Below are 15,487 nucleotides of genomic sequence, written 5' to 3'. Positions count from 1 at the left end.
AGCAAATATTTGGCTTTTAGCCTATTGTACTTTTTTAGTACAATTTTCAGTCACTACACCCCTTCCAATGCTGCCTTCGCGTGGTATTATGGGAAATACAATCTGCCTGAAATTCAAGTCAAGTCCTAAATTCAAGTCCTTATTATGAGTGGAAAACTCGTAGATCATTTTGATACCCGTGTTTGGATGACCAGAACCTTTCAACGCAGCTGAGAAGATATTCATTAATGCATGGTACTTAATTCTTTGTTTTTAACAGTGCGACAAATATTAGTTGTTGCTGTTGTACATCATTTTAATCTGTCATCTATGTACGCTTGATATAGACCAACGCTGTTTATTGTTCTCCATAACAAATGGACTATAGTCTGCTATTTCACATTTTATTTCATCATAATGGAATAAAAAACATGTCTGTTAACACGCAGGTTACAGCCAAACGTCTTTTCTTTTTAAAACTCGTCCGCAGAACAAAGAACTTGAACATAACATTCTCGTAATTCCGATTTAATAAATGTGAAGTAGGATTTTCCGACTAGCACGTGAAGGCAGCATAACTCCTCTAGCGGGAGGGAGAGGAGGGAGTAGGCGGGATATCCCGTCAACCAATCGTGTTTCTGCGTGCCGACCAATCACATGGCAGGCAGGGTTCTCTTCCTGTTTGGCCGAGGGAATCGCTATCGGGTGAGTAGGGAGCCGTTTATCTAAACAAGTAGGAATAATTGTATTAAAATGGCTTTGTCCGGAGTGACTCAGCAGTATTCACGAACACACACTCGCCCGTGTTTGTTGGTATGTTTCCTTCTGAAGAGTCAGCACGTTGGATAAGCTTTTTGTTTGGATGGTGTGAGTGTGTGAGAGAGAACAGTTAGCCGCATTTAATTGCTAGCAGGCTAGCTTAAAGCGCTATATCTCCAAGGAAAATAATGCGTAGATTTACGTTTGCTTCTCCAGCTCTACGTATCTCATGCTATTCTGCACAGACGTCATCCATCGGCGTAAACCCCACACGGATTGAGGCCCGAGTCCAGGTCCGACATGGGGGGGATCAAACAGGAGCAGAGTGATGCATCGCAGCAGTCCAAACCATCACATTCAGCAGATCCACCACAAGAAGAGGTATTCCTCCGTCTGAACTCAATCAGCAGGAAATCACTTTAATTCTTTCTTCTTGGAGGTACAAGGTTGTCAAGTTTTGCAAACCTAAATTTGCTAGATCTTGTTGGAACGTCAGTTCCCATAATAAACCCTACCTCCATGAAGGTCAGCATGTTACAAAATATGACAAATGTAAAAAGAAAAATCATTTTTACTGTAGGTTTGTTGAGCTTAATGCGTTTTTATGACAATGTTGGCAAATAAAAATAGCAAAACATGCTCACTTTAATGTCCAGTTCAACAGCACCACTAACTACAGTCACATAAATGAGTATACAAGAAAATACAAAAACAAATACTTATCATTATGACCTTCACGAGGCAGGGTTCATCACAGGTCTGCTGTATGTAGTAGAGCAGGATCAATTAGTCAATTAATGGATGAACACAATGTTAATGGGAAACTATTAGACCGCTTTATCGGTTGCCGATTTAACTGGCCGATGTTAGCCTATTGCAGATATATCGGTATCGCTGCATGCGCTTGCCGATATGTGCAGATATAAAATATAACATTTATAAAGAAGCTAATATATTAAGAACTGCTAGAATAAGTTGGAAATGCTGTTGTTACAAAGTTTGCCCAGCAGAGCCATAACTTTCAATAGCATACAACTGGTATAATGTTATACATCACAGGGGACAAGAGACCTGTCACCATAGCAACAGATGGAATTGTGTGTGTGTGTGTGTGTGTGTGTGTGTGTGTATATATATATATATATATACTGCTATGTATCGATATCAGATTTCTTTTTTTACTCCATAATGTCGGCATTAGTCCCAAAAAAACACATATCGGTCCGGCTCGAGAAACTATTTTGTTATTGATTAGTGGTTGAATCAAAACGAGTGTGAATATTTTCTGCTTCCTAGTCTTCTAAGATGGTAAATTGAATATCTTTGACGTTTGATGAGACAAAACTAAGCCATCTATTGCCTATTTGTTGACATGTTACTGACCGAATGATTAGTAGAGGAAAAATAATCTGCATATTAGTTGATATTGAAAATAACTGTTAGTTGCGACCCTAGTGTGTCGTTTTGGTAGTTTTCTACTGAGCAAGGAGGAGCAGGTGAGATGAGTGAGCAGCCCCTGCCTTCATGGACGTGTTGTTCCTCTCTGCAGCCAAAGAAGAGAGGATGGCCGAAGGGAAAGAAAAGAAAGAAGGTGCTACCAAACGGCCCCAAGGCTCCTGTAACAGGATACGTCCGCTTCCTGAACGAACGCCGAGAACATATGCGGGCCAGATACCCGGACTTACCTTTCCCAGAAATCACCAAGAGACTTGGAGCAGAGTGGACACAGTTAGCTCTGAATGACAAACAGGTATGCATGTTCTGTGTATTGTTTAACATAGTATATATACGGTACAACACATTACCGTCATTATTGGGAATTTAATGATGCTTTAAAACTGGGCCACGTAGAAACCACAGTCAAGAGGAGGGTTGTGGGTGTAGATGCTTTTTTTGCTACAAAGAGCATCAACATTTATTTAGTTTTCTTTCAAAATGACGCTGCAGACATCATCATCTGTTTTTATCACTACCAGGACACAGCTGAGTGCATCGCTGCCTTTCAGCTGCTGCTCTGCGGTCAGAGACGCAGTAAAGATGGAAAACTGTTTGCTCAGAATACTTGAAGACTAAATAAATGCTTCAAGTCGCAGTTACACCTGTAAGACTGAGCTGAGACGCACGCCGGCACAGAACCAGTGCAGAAACCTGCATAGATTATAATGACAGCGTATTTGTTGTGCCAGTGAAAAACCAGTCCGGTACCAGACGGGTTTTATCTTTTATTGTGGTTCATATTTATTCAATCACAACATTACAGCAGTGGTCGTTGCAGACACACCTGGTGGAGAACTGCACTCTACTGAGTGCACTTTGCTAGTTTGATTTGATCTTTTAAATGTATTTCTCATGAGTGGTGTTATTAGATGGTAAATGGACCTGCATTTCTGTAGCACTCAGAGCCCATCAGGATCTACTGTAATCCCCATCCCGTCTTCCTATTGGAGGTCGACTCACTCTCCCTCTGAGCCACAGCCGCCCCAGCATTAGCTCAATAGATGTAAAATGTGCATGCTGGCAAACATCTTTATGATAAAAGGTACAACGTGACCAATTTTCACCCAAATCCATCCATGCTTTTCATAAAAGGGTTTAAAATAATCAAGTCTGTAAGCAAGACAGGATTTCCCCTCAGTAAAGCTCATTTGTGCACCGCCAGCGCTACCTGGACGAGGCGGAGCGGGAGAAGATGCAGTATGCACAGGAACTGAAGGAGTATCAGCAGACTGAGGCCTATCAGATCACCAGCGCGAAGATCCAAGACAAGAGGATCAAGAAAGGTGAACAACTGAGCTCTGCGTACATAATACGGTGTGTTCTACACCGCATCGCAACAGGAAACGGCAACATACCGTATCTGTTTTCTCTTCCAGAAGACTCTCCATCTGTCATCATCAGTGCTACTTCAGAGTCGTCTTTATCAAAGGTAAATTCATATCTTGTCACTGCGTCTTCTGCAATGTCATTTTCACACGAATTTCAAACGTGCTGATGATTTCCCTTCAGACCTCTGACCTCACGAGCAGATTCGACATCCCCATCTTCACAGAGGAGTTCCTCGATCAGAACAAAGGTAACGGAGGAAACAGGAAATGAGCGTTCTGATGTATCGACATGGGTGCTGAAGCTAAGACGAGTTATGTAGTTGCTTTGCTTGTAATAGGATATTAAAGTAAGTTAAACACCCCCATTAAATCCATTTCATTCTCCCTCTTGTGGTTTCAGCTCGCGAGGCTGAGTTGCGGCGGCTTCGTAAGGCCAACATTGAGTTTGAAGAGCAGAACGCGGTGCTTCAGCGGCACATAAAGGACATGTACAGTGCTAAAGAGCGCCTGGAGGCCGAACTAGGGCTGGACGAGAAGCGCACCCAGGCTCTTCACCAACACTTGTTGGCCATTAAACACACATTGGTCAACAGTCTGTCATCGGTCGCACTGCCAGGTCAGCATCCAGTTGTCTGTTGATTTTTTAGGGAAATCTCCTGCTATTGTTGTTTTCATGCTAGATTTATTTTGTTGAGTCCCACAATATAAATGTGTTGATAAAGTAAAATAAGCACGTTCATTCTTGTAAGACTAAATGAGACTGCCTGCATTGATTAAATTCCACGGTATTTAATGCATGGATGTAATTCTTTGGCCATTTTCTAGGTTCAGGTGAGACGGCGTCCCACGGGAACCTGGACTCATACCTGAGCCGTCTCAGCGGAGTGCTGGAGGGAAACCCTCACAAGCATCGGGCTCTGCTCAGCCAGCTTTGTGAAGTCCTCGCTCATCTGGACAGGTGACTAATAAAGATCTCATATCTCTAAAGACGCCTTTCAAAAGCAAAGAGGTCAAGTACTAAGTAGTAAAAATGGTGGATGACGAGATGATTAGACTGTATAGGGTCGTTGCCCTTTAAGATGGAAGTGATTGGCACGACCGGTTCTTCCATGAGCACCAGCGTCTTTCCTCTTGAGATTCTGTGAGCGGTGAACACTAATCATGTGTGACTTTGTGAGCTGATTTTTCTTCATTGGTGAAATAGTGAATTCATGTTCGAGTATCAAGGAAACATTCTCAGCTCACGTAGTCGTGGCCTCCGTCCTCCTGAGTGCAGAATCTAGAAGAGTGGATTTTCTTATCACCTCACTAAACTGCTCTTTCATATGTATTTTGGTTGTGTAGGTGTCTTGCAGTGTCAGTAATCCTCCGAGTTACTCAGATGAATGTTTAACCTGATACCGAATACGACCGTAGATGAAAACGTTGAAAACATCCATTACCGGGCACATTATTAATGAACACAGTATTCCACTTAAGTCTCAAAAGTCATATATAATATTTATGTCTGCATGTTTTTATTCATTGGCAGTGAGAAGTTATGAGCAGACGCCAGCTGGAGACCCTTTCATTCCCTTTTCATCACGCGGCTCGGTGGCGTTAGGTCAAGTCAGTGCTGTTCACCAGAGCATGCAGATATCTCAAGGATAGTCACACACACACACACACACACACACACACACACACACACACACACACACACACACACACACACAGTCCATGTCTACATGCCTCTTCTTTATGAATACGTGTCTCAGTTAGAAGTTTTGTGAATGTTGATCCATGTGGCAGCGTTGAGGGTTTTTACACTTCAGGAATTTAATTAAATATAAATGTACATTTTAACTTCTAAACTGCTTTTAATTGAGTCAAATTGGATTGACCCTTATTGTGTAGTATCAGCAGGTACATACAGGCCCGTGACCTCTCCAATAAGAAAAGCTTAGTTATTTGTTTACAATAAATGCCTTTTGGCATTTATGGGTGGGGAATGTGTAGTGATATTTAGAATGCATGAAAAACAAATAAATACAAAAAAAAAAAAACTGGAAAGCGTGAAAATGAAATGTTGGGGTTTACATGTTTGAATTAATATGGCAGGTTGATGAATGGACGAGCCGTCCCACCTGCTGTCAGAATATTATATATTTGTGAAGTATATTTGTATTTTCTGAAATGTTCATTAAACCATCTGAAGATGTTTCCAACAAAAGGTGAATGTGTGCATTTTTTCTTTAATCGTCATTAAATGGATGTTAATTTTTTTTTAAATTCCCCATCTCAAGTTAAAGTCAAACTCATGCATGGCTGATACCACTAAGGTACTAACAAGATATAATATTTAATATTTCTGTCATTTTGGGGAGTTGACCCTATGAGTGTGTAAAAATGCAGTGGGTGTTGTGCCGCAGCAGGGGGCGCTGTTGTCCCACACTGAGGGGGGCTTCAGTACTGGACCACCATTTAAGGGTAAATCACTCTGGTTGTGGGTGTTTGTTTATTTTGTGGTGCATAAGAAACGTATAATATATACAAATATTAATATTTTATTATAAATGATTTACTTTATTTTTTTGTGTTCTGTAAACTTGAGCACCGACGTTTCATCTGCTTCTCATCCCCTCAGCTGCATCGTTCATGCGCGGCGTCACCGGATGTGATGATGAAGGATTTTATTTATTTTAATCGTCATGAACGTAAACACGTAAATGACGTAAACATCGTCATTTGACTTTATAGACAAGAATAGAGCCTGATTTAAAAAAAAAAAAAAAACAGTATACATGAATACATTTTTGAAAGTGATGTATATTTTATGCAGGCTTTATGATAATCTTATTTAAGATTATTTGGTTATTTTTCACTAAAATTATCGTCACTAAAAAAGGTTGTCTTATCTGTGACGTAATTTACGTGACGCGATGTAAAGTGATTCCGCTATGTTTAAGTGCCGTTTAAGCATATTTTGATGATTGTTTATGTTGAAGAAATATTTGAAGCCATGCCTGATAACTGACTCCAGTAATTATTACCCAGCAGCCCCAGCGTCTCCTCCGAAGAGCGGAAGTGATCGACACAGCATTGATCAGGAGATCTTACCCGAGGATGCTCGTTAGAAATGTGTTGGATAAAGAGGGGAGGGCTAATAATCAGCTGTTTCTACGTCTCCAGCCCTGACGTCACTGCCAGGAGCTGTCCACGCAGCGGCGGTGCTGAAGCTGAACAAGATGGCTGTGTGTTGGGGAGCGGAGAGCTGAGAGAGAGAGGCTGGGGAAAGACAACATCAGACACACAACAACACAAAGACAGAAGATTTTTCTCGACTCTCGAAGATTAGTTTTTTATATTTTTTATATTTTTGTCGACCGTACCCCCCTCCCTCTCTCCCCGTCTCTGCCAGCACAGACGGAAGGCTCTTCCATCTCCAGCCCCGACGCTTCATTCCCAGGCTGTATACTATATATATTATATTATATATTCCACAGATTAGATAACCACGGAGCGGTGAAGACGCTGGACTCTGGACTAAAGGCGCACAGAAGAAAGAAATGTCATTGCTGTGTGTTGGAGGTAAGAACTAATCCGTGCATCTCCTCGACCTGCTGGTGTGAGCAGCTTAAACACCTCCAGGTCTGAACTGAACTGATTTTGTGTGGGATCCATCCAATAATATGTATATATTGGAATAGCCATCTCGAACAGGAATATATATATATATATATATATATATATATATATATATATATATATATATATATATATATATATAGCATGTTTTTAATCTGTTTATTTATTCTTTTTGGCAATTATTTCCCCTGAAATGTCTCAGTGGGCTCATTTTTACTGAAGCTGCCTACAGCTGGGTCGGTCTATGGAGTCGTGTTATGCTGTCAAACATAGTAAAACAAGATGCACCCGGCTCTCAGTCCCCTTCCGGTGTGTTCATGATAAAAAGCAAAGAAAGGAAACAAAGCGGTCTCAATGGAAACCATCAACAATGCATCCGAGTTTATTGCTTAATAAGGCGTGTAGCTTCCCGGGTTTATTTCCAGTGGGATATTTCTCTAAACCACGTGATTGGTTGCAGTATTCTTTGATAAAAATGGACCCTATTGATTGAGCTCTATAATGACAAATAGCCTGAATTATTCCAGATTCCTCAATGGAGTCCAGATAGTTTTCTGTACAGGAAACGGGCCGAGCCTGGTCACGTTGGTTGTTTTATGAATATTCTAGTCAAATATATCTTCCGTCTGTCACTGTTGGATTCAGCCTATGACGTTGTCTGTGATGCATTTCCCGTGAAACCAGCAGGAAGTGGACCCAGAAGATCTCTTTGACATAGAAGGGCTCACTGGTGAATCAGTGATAAGCCCTTCAATGTCAGTCTTTTGGTTTGATTGGTTGAACCTGTTTTCCCTCGAATGAACCTGAACTGAGTCCTGCTGTCTCATACCATATTCATACATACCGGTTCAATGGAAGTGCATTACTGTGCAAGAAAACACTTGATGGACTGATTCTGCTAATGTCTCATGAGTGAAATAAATACTATTATCTCATCATGAAACCTTCTCAATAACCCGAGACCACAGAGTCATATTAGTGTTAGTTCTTATCCTGATCCTTATGAAACGTAAGCATATTTGTTATTAACTCTCCCTCTTATCAAGGACGACGTGTTTTTACAACACTCAGAACTTTGAAAAGAAAGTTGTTCCAGGATTCATTCAATGCATGAAGTGACAGATTTATGACGAGGTAATAATAGTATTTGAGGGAAAGGAGGAGGGAAATACGTCTTCAGGGTCTCGGAGGGTCCGGAGCCGGATCGGAGTGAAGAGGCTGAATGACCGGATGTCAGAATGGAGATTCAGGCTCCACGGTGGTCCCTTTTTCATGTCCTGGGGCTTTGTTGGCATGGCAACCACCACGGTGGTATTTAAGGTATTTGCTGGCATTTTCTCATCAGCTGCAGTCTGTCGTAGCCCTGCAGCGATAGGTTTGTAGTGATAGTATAGATTATTTTCCACGCTGGTTGTGGATAACTTCCTAACGTCCTCGTTAGTGTCACCTTCTCTCATCCCAACATCTATTTAAGACTACATACATATGTATACGGATCATTAGGGATTTTCATTTTCCAACATTGGCAATGAGCATAATCTAACAACACACTTGTCCTTGACTAGTTCTGTGTCTTATTAGCATGTCAAAGACGCCGCTGCGTTCCGGTAATAATGAACCGTGTTACCGGGGAGTCTTGAAAAAGTGAGGAGGAATATAATATATACAGTCATGGAAGAACCGACCAGGTGCTGCTGATCCTCTTCATAACTGTGTTTGTCGTCCTCTTTGTTTACCTTTCTATTGAACTCCTCCGGGCTTCCCCTGGAAACCCTGTAACGTCACACCGCTATGACTTGTGGGTAAATGACCACTTTACCGTGACCTCGGTCAGAGAAGCAGACTTTACTGTCACATTAAAAAGGAATAAAAGCTTCCGGTCACACGTTAGTTGAGTCATGTAGCAGGAGGATCTAGATCTTCTCCTTTTCAGACATTTCATATTTATTCATGTTGATTATGAGAATTATATTTCCTTTTTTGGGGGGAGATTTTCTTTTTTTTAACTGTGACATTTTTACTCTCTTCGGTCATGAAGACCTTCGCATGCTGTTATTGCAGTCCCACTCTGATCACCATTTATTGACCTAAAGCAATACTGCAGGTGTGTGTGGTTCAGTTTGAACTGGCTGAGGACGTTTTTCCACTTAATTCTGTCATTTCTCTTCTTTTTTTGTAATAATCTCGAGATGTTGGGTTCTCTGTCTGGTGTTCATATTGTTGCTCCTGCTGTCAGTAGAATTGCACTGAAGTGGGCTCTTTTGAAAGCATTCGATTGAGGAAAACCTCAGGACATAAAAGAAAACCCTTTTAGGTTGTCTGCATTGGGACCTGAGTCGATGTGTTATGTCAATCCCCCCCCCAGCACAGAAAGAGAAAATTAGCCTCTGTCATTGCTTTATAGGGACTCAACACTTTGTGGAGGATTTGCAGAAAATATGTAACACTTTTTTTTCTTTCCACCTCCCATTCACTCGTTCCCGTGTGCTGTAACTGCAGCAAAGGTGGTTTAGTCGTATGTCTGTGAGCTGTAAGCCCCCCTACACACACACACACACACACACACACACACACACACACACACACACACCCTGTCACACTGAAGTGGTTATTTTTAGTGTTGGGGATGCATCTCCCTCTCTCTCGCTGCTCACATCCGGCTGCACAGAGAGATTAATGGAGCACGAGAGAAGAGATAGAAAGGGAGCACACGTGCATACTCACCACATGGCAGGGGGGCGAGTGATTGGGCGAGAGAGAGGGGGAGAGAGAGGACCGATGACTGGTTGATGGTGAGGAGAGAGAGAGATGGGAGAGTGCTGGCACAGATGCATCGTTCATTTACCGTCTATAGAAAGTGAGGAAATGACTCATTTGAATGCCTCTTTGTCCAAATGGATGGAAAAGAGCGTTCTCCAGCACTGAGGTGTGGCGGGCTCGTCAGCAGCTACAGTATCAGGATGTGGGTTTTCCTTTAAACACACGCTCGCCCACACACTTGCTCCGCCACCTGCCTCATGAATCACACCCATGTTTAAGTGATAAGCAGCGTCCCAGAGGGTTTGCCGGGTGATGCTATTTTTGGAAGCCAATTTGTCCACAATGATTGTCACGCTCACGCTGCTGTCACCGACAGAGAAAATGACTCTTTAGCTCCTCTAATTCTGAGGCTCTTCTTAATTGAATAACAGTTTGTTTGTTCGGTCCGTTGTGTTTCAGCGAGCTGGACCGTCGGTCACACGTTATAAAGTCTTCTTCTTCAAACCGAGTTCATGACTGTTTGAGGTGCAATTAGACTCTTAAAAATATGCTTATTCCTTGTATTTCTTTGCTGAAATGTAACATCAGTGGAAGTAGGGAGTCAGCAGGGATAAAAGAAAAAGAAAAGCTGGAGCTCTGAATATTAATACCTCACTGCTGAACATAGGGATGCTGGGCATCGGCAGGGTGCCGGATTGGATGAATAATGGATAGGCTGTTGACGTCACTGTGGTTTTAAAAGTCAGGCTGGTTCCTCCGGAGGTCCCTGCATGGAGGAGCTGGCAGCGGCACCTCAGCAGAGCCTCATCTATTGTGTCAGACAACAGAGCAGCACTGCTCCTTCTTTGTATCCACCCCCCCACCCTGTTTTAGGACTACACACACACACACACACACACTGTTCAGAGAGGACCAAGCATGTGGCCACTCTCCTCCCGGCATCAGCTTTTACTCTCACCTACACAAACTGTCCTCGTGGCTCTGTGACTCAGAGATCCTGACGTCTCCCGCTGAACGGATGTCTTTCATATTGAGATCCAAAGAGGACGGAGGGCTCCCAGCCTCTCTTTTTAAAATGCCGGGGTTCCTGTCCATCACCTGCCAACCATACATTCATGCACATGAGCTACAGCCGGTATGCTGCAGGTTAAAGTCACAAGCTGAGGATTCGCTGTATGTTTTCATTTCTACATGACACTCAGAAATCTGTCCTGTTAGCTTGTAAAATGATATATTTCCTCTAAATTGACTCATTTGTTTTCTTAATTTGTTCGCAGTGAAGAAAGCCAAGCTCGATGGACCCCAAGGTGAGTTCCATATCATCCGTTACTTGTTTTTGCTGATTGTTTCATACAAACACACGCAGCACCAACCTCTATAACCAATAACCAGGATGATGTTTAACTTTCTTTGTTACAGAGAAGTTTAACACATACGTGACCCTGAAGGTGCAGAATGTTAAGAGCACAACCATCGCCGTGCGCGGCAGCCAGCCATGCTGGGAGCAGGACTTCATGTTGTGAGTGCTTCTCATTACCAGATCTTTCTCTATTTTTAGCTCCTCTTCTTCTATAAATCTGTGCAATGTTGCTTAATTGGGGTGCAGTCTTCTGCTACACACTTTCTAGTGTTCCTCCACTCCTCACTGCCTTCTCCTTTAAGTAGCTCCTGGGGTGAAATGAACTTTCTCTCCTCACAGGTTGGCAGATCATTCCTTTCTGCTGCATATGTCTCATTGAAGTTAGGCAGAGAAAGGCTCCCAAACCGATGCAAACACACAGGCAGACTATGAACTTTTATGTGACCAGGAGGTATTCTGTTAATCAAAGGAGGTGTCAGTTAATCAAAGGAGGTGTCAGTTAATCAAAGGAGACGTCAGTTAATCAAAGGAGGTGTCAGTTAATCAAAGGAGACGTCAGTTAATCAAAGGAGGCGTCAGTGAAGCCACGAGTTTTGGTTTACATATGAAAGTCTGTTTCCAGGTCTCCTGAAGTCCTGCTGCATGTGAAACGGGTTATATGAAGCCTTTTGTGGCTCCAGAGGGAGCTGCGTTAAAACCTGCTGAATTGCCTCGTGTGATGTCACTCGAGTCGCCGTCAGTTGGCGGCTGAAGAGTTTGAAAATGAAACAAATGTGAGCGCGTGGCGTTACAGAGAAGTGAACCCTGACCCTCCTCATGTCTACGAGAGCCCAACAGCACGAGGCTAGTGTTGGTGGTTGAGTTGCATTGTGGGTAATCTTAAAGACCATTACATGGATCTTCATGCAAGAAATAAAAGCATTTCAACTTTTTTGTTTGCTGTTGCAATTAAGGTGTATATTACATCATTATAATAATGTTTATATTTCCATATATTTTCAGTATTAGGCATTAAATATGGAATGAACACAATTCACAGGAATACAGACGTCGCCTCGGGGCTCAGCAGGTCAGCTGTGTCATTCTGCTTCCTGAAGGGAAGGGAGTTATTTTTTGCCCTCTTCTTCTTCTTCTTGCTTGGTTTCTGTCTCTCCATTTTGGAAGTGTGAGGCGATGACATCACACCTGCTCCAGCAGAGTTCACACCACACCCAATGCAGAGGCTTCATTCCACCTCAGAACTCCAGGAAGTTGACTGAAGAGAAGAAATTAGATGAAATTATTTCTAATCTACTACAAAGAAAAAACGGCAAATTCTTCTTCTTCTTCTTCTTCTTCTTCTTCTTCTTCTTCTTCTTCTTCTTCTTCTTCTTCTTCTTCTTCTTCTTCTTCTTCTTCTTCTTCTTCTTCTTCTTCTTCCTCCTCCTCCTTTCCTTTTCATATTTCTTTTTTTATTTGTTGCCTTTTGCGAGAGCAACACACCGTCCAGCCATTTGATAGATTACCTCTTTGGCTCCCAAGGAAAAGGAAAGCTGTGATTTCATATCAACGCTGTGGTTATTATTAGGTTTTCAATTAAGGCAGCCAGCGGCCTTGGAAAGAGACAATGAGGGATGCTCAGTGAGCTGATAATCTGCCAGTCAGATTTGTAATCACTTTACAAAATCTGTGGGATATTTGCTGTGTAGAGCGTTGCTTGATGGAAACATGAGGCATAGATTTCCCTGTTTGTCAGACAGTAGACGGCCTCACCCATCGGTGCAGCTCTTCTATCCTGCCAGCGGCCTCGTCGACGATCACCTGCTCTCTCCATCTCCATGCTGAATGACTCATTTCCCTCTGCAGATTGAATCACAGTGCATATCCATCGGCAGCTTTAAGTGCAGCTGATGGCAGAGACTTTATTTCTGTTGGAAGCCCTCTGTGCAGTGAGGCGTCTGTATACAGCCCTGCTTCCACTCACCTTCTTATAACACTCTGGATTGTTTCACTCTCTTCCCTCCGCCTTTCCCCAAACTCATTTCTTTCTTTCTTAATCCGCCTCTCCCTCCTCCTGCCGAGCAGCGAGATAAACCGCCTGGATCTGGGCCTGACAGTGGAGGTGTGGAACAAAGGCCTGATCTGGGACACCATGGTGGGCACCTTGTGGATCCCCCTGCGCAACATACGGCAGTCCAATGAGGTACTCTCTCAAATATAACACATTATTATTCATTAAACTACCCAGCATCACATCATTAACAGCTCTACCTTCAATGTGCTGAGAATGCCTCTCCTTCACTCAATTATTAATCTTACTTCCTTTAAGGATAGTGATTTAAATATGTTATTAGCTTCATCTTGTGTTTTAAATAGATTATTTTATGTTAATGGCTTTCTATGGTCGTATCTCTTCCAGGAGGGTCCAGGCCAGTGGCTGACCCTGGACTCCAACGCCATCATGGCTGAAAATGAGATCTGTGGAACCAAAGACCCGACCTTTCACAGGCTGCTGCTTGACACCCGCTTTGAGCTGCCACTAGGTCTGGCCTTCCCTCATACTTCATCTTCATCCTTCCTTGTTATTCTGTCATTACATTTAGAAGTGTAAGATTTTAGATACATGGATGTGATTCTACTACAGTTAAACCACTACATTGAGTGCAGTAACTTGAGATTGCTTTGTAAATCTATTGCTATCAATACTGTTGCTATGACACTGAAATGAATTGGACTCTGCTGCGATACCCGTCCATACACGTTGTCTGTGTTGTGTGCTGCAGACATCCCAGAGGAAGAGGCCAGATACTGGGCCAAGAAACTCGAACAACTAAACGCCATGAGAGATCAAGATGTAAGAACGTTCCCATCCCTGTTTCTGCACCATCTGTCATCTCTATTCATTCCCTCCTTTGTATGTTTTCATAATCCCTCTCCGACTCTGCATCTTTCTTCATTTCCTCTCTGATTACACCAGCAAGAGCAGAATCACACAGTCAATATTCTTTTCTTTTTACCAGTAATGTTCCTCAGAATCTTATTTTCTAAGATGGCTGCTGTTGCTGTTGTTTTTTTCTCCTCCTTCAGTATCAAGAAGAACAGGAGCGACCGCTCCATGCACCGACCACACAGTGCTGTAAGTGTCACCAGCCACTTCTGCCTCCTCCTCTTCTTCTGCCCCCCGCTGCGTCCTGTTCATCCCCCCCTCCCCACCCGATCTACTCCATCACACTGAGAACAGCAGTAGACGGGAGGTAGAAATGATGGAGGGAGGGAGGAAATGTGATGATGTGGCGAATCTGAGCAGAATGACTTATAGGAGCTAGATGTGTGATGAATGTGATGTGTTGTCAGACACACGCTATCCTGTCTGTCTAGTGATGATGACACAAGTGTGTAGTGTCGATCCGTGGACGGGGGCCGGATGGCGAGCCGAGAACATTCATTTCAGCACCAAGGCCAGCGGCGTCTGAACAAAGCTGCTTTGGAGCCAACCTTATCCAAACAGCTTGTGCTTTTCTTTGACTCGCACACGTGAACCTCCGCACACGTGTCTACATCTTAAAGCTGTAAACTTCACACGTTGGCTCACCTGGCTTCGTGGACCGCCGGTGTGTTTCATTCGTTGCCCAAACCTAATTTGTTTTCTCTCGATCCTTTATCTCCCTGCAGGTAATTGGAGTCTGTGGGGAGATCAGCAGAGTAAGTTTCTTTCATGTGCTTCTGCTAATGACTTGGAGTAATTCTCTATTTATTGTCCATGTCTCACTTAATGTAATGATCTCCTCGTGTAGTTTTCCCTCGGAGACCATTAGCTGCCATAAATATATATATTTTTCTTTTCTCCACGCGTCCTCTCTGAACTTCCTTTCGGCTCATTTCCATATTCTTCAGATGGATTTAAAGTCCAGCTGGTAGAATTAATACGGTAACTTCATCTCTGTGGGGTTTGGTGAAGATACATTTTCCTAATTTCCACTGGGGAGTATGAGTTAGTAATAAATAATGGTCTTTGTCCTACAGATGCAAATACAAAAGTTATCTAACAGAAGGTATCAGTTAGCTGCTGCTTTAAAGGAAACTAAGAACAACATGAAAAGATCCATCATCATGGAAAAAGCAAAAAATATAATGTTTTTGTTTGTTATAACGCCATTGTGCGATACAAAGACTGTATGATATCATGCTCTTCTCCCGT

General features: G+C 42.7%; 2 protein-coding genes across 6 annotated transcripts in view; both read left to right on the top strand.

Annotated features, from left to right (window-relative positions):
* Positions 1-637: 637 nt before the first annotated feature.
* Positions 638-5,769, top strand: hmg20b (high mobility group 20B; the record flags this gene model as incomplete). Of its 4 annotated transcripts, none has more annotated exons than XM_084011322.1 (9): positions 638-684; positions 955-1,119; positions 2,288-2,488; positions 3,398-3,518; positions 3,615-3,664; positions 3,745-3,811; positions 3,964-4,179; positions 4,389-4,521; positions 5,095-5,769. In XM_084011322.1, exons 2-9 carry the CDS (start codon positions 1,039-1,041, stop codon positions 5,105-5,107), a joined length of 882 nt encoding a protein of 293 aa, XP_083867448.1. In that variant the 5' UTR covers positions 638-684; positions 955-1,038. The 4 variants fall into 4 exon arrangements, with proteins under 4 accessions (XP_083867448.1, XP_083867446.1, XP_083867449.1 ...); XM_084011320.1 differs by having other exon boundaries at positions 3,612-3,664; XM_084011321.1 differs by lacking the exon at positions 638-684 and adding an exon at positions 777-792 and having other exon boundaries at positions 3,612-3,664.
* Positions 5,770-7,107: 1,338 nt separating this feature from the next.
* Positions 7,108-15,487, top strand: part of unc13a (unc-13 homolog A (C. elegans)) — a 39,906-nt gene continuing 31,526 nt past the window's right edge. For both annotated transcript variants that reach the window (XM_084011749.1, XM_084011748.1), the window contains exons 1-8: positions 7,108-7,133; positions 11,228-11,257; positions 11,370-11,469; positions 13,375-13,492; positions 13,709-13,832; positions 14,073-14,143; positions 14,377-14,425; positions 14,962-14,991. In XM_084011749.1, coding sequence (XP_083867875.1) covers positions 7,112-7,133; positions 11,228-11,257; positions 11,370-11,469; positions 13,375-13,492; positions 13,709-13,832; positions 14,073-14,143; positions 14,377-14,425; positions 14,962-14,991 — 544 coding nt within the window. In that variant the 5' untranslated portion in view covers positions 7,108-7,111. The remainder of the gene's footprint in view (positions 7,134-11,227; positions 11,258-11,369; positions 11,470-13,374; positions 13,493-13,708; positions 13,833-14,072; positions 14,144-14,376; positions 14,426-14,961; positions 14,992-15,487) is intronic.

This window comes from Eutrigla gurnardus (assembly GCF_963514095.1).
Source record: "Eutrigla gurnardus genome assembly, chromosome: 6".
In the NCBI taxonomy this organism is placed as follows: domain Eukaryota; kingdom Metazoa; phylum Chordata; class Actinopteri; order Perciformes; family Triglidae; genus Eutrigla; species Eutrigla gurnardus.
Note: the sequence above shows the minus strand (reverse complement) of the source record. Positions and strands in the feature narration are given on the sequence as shown.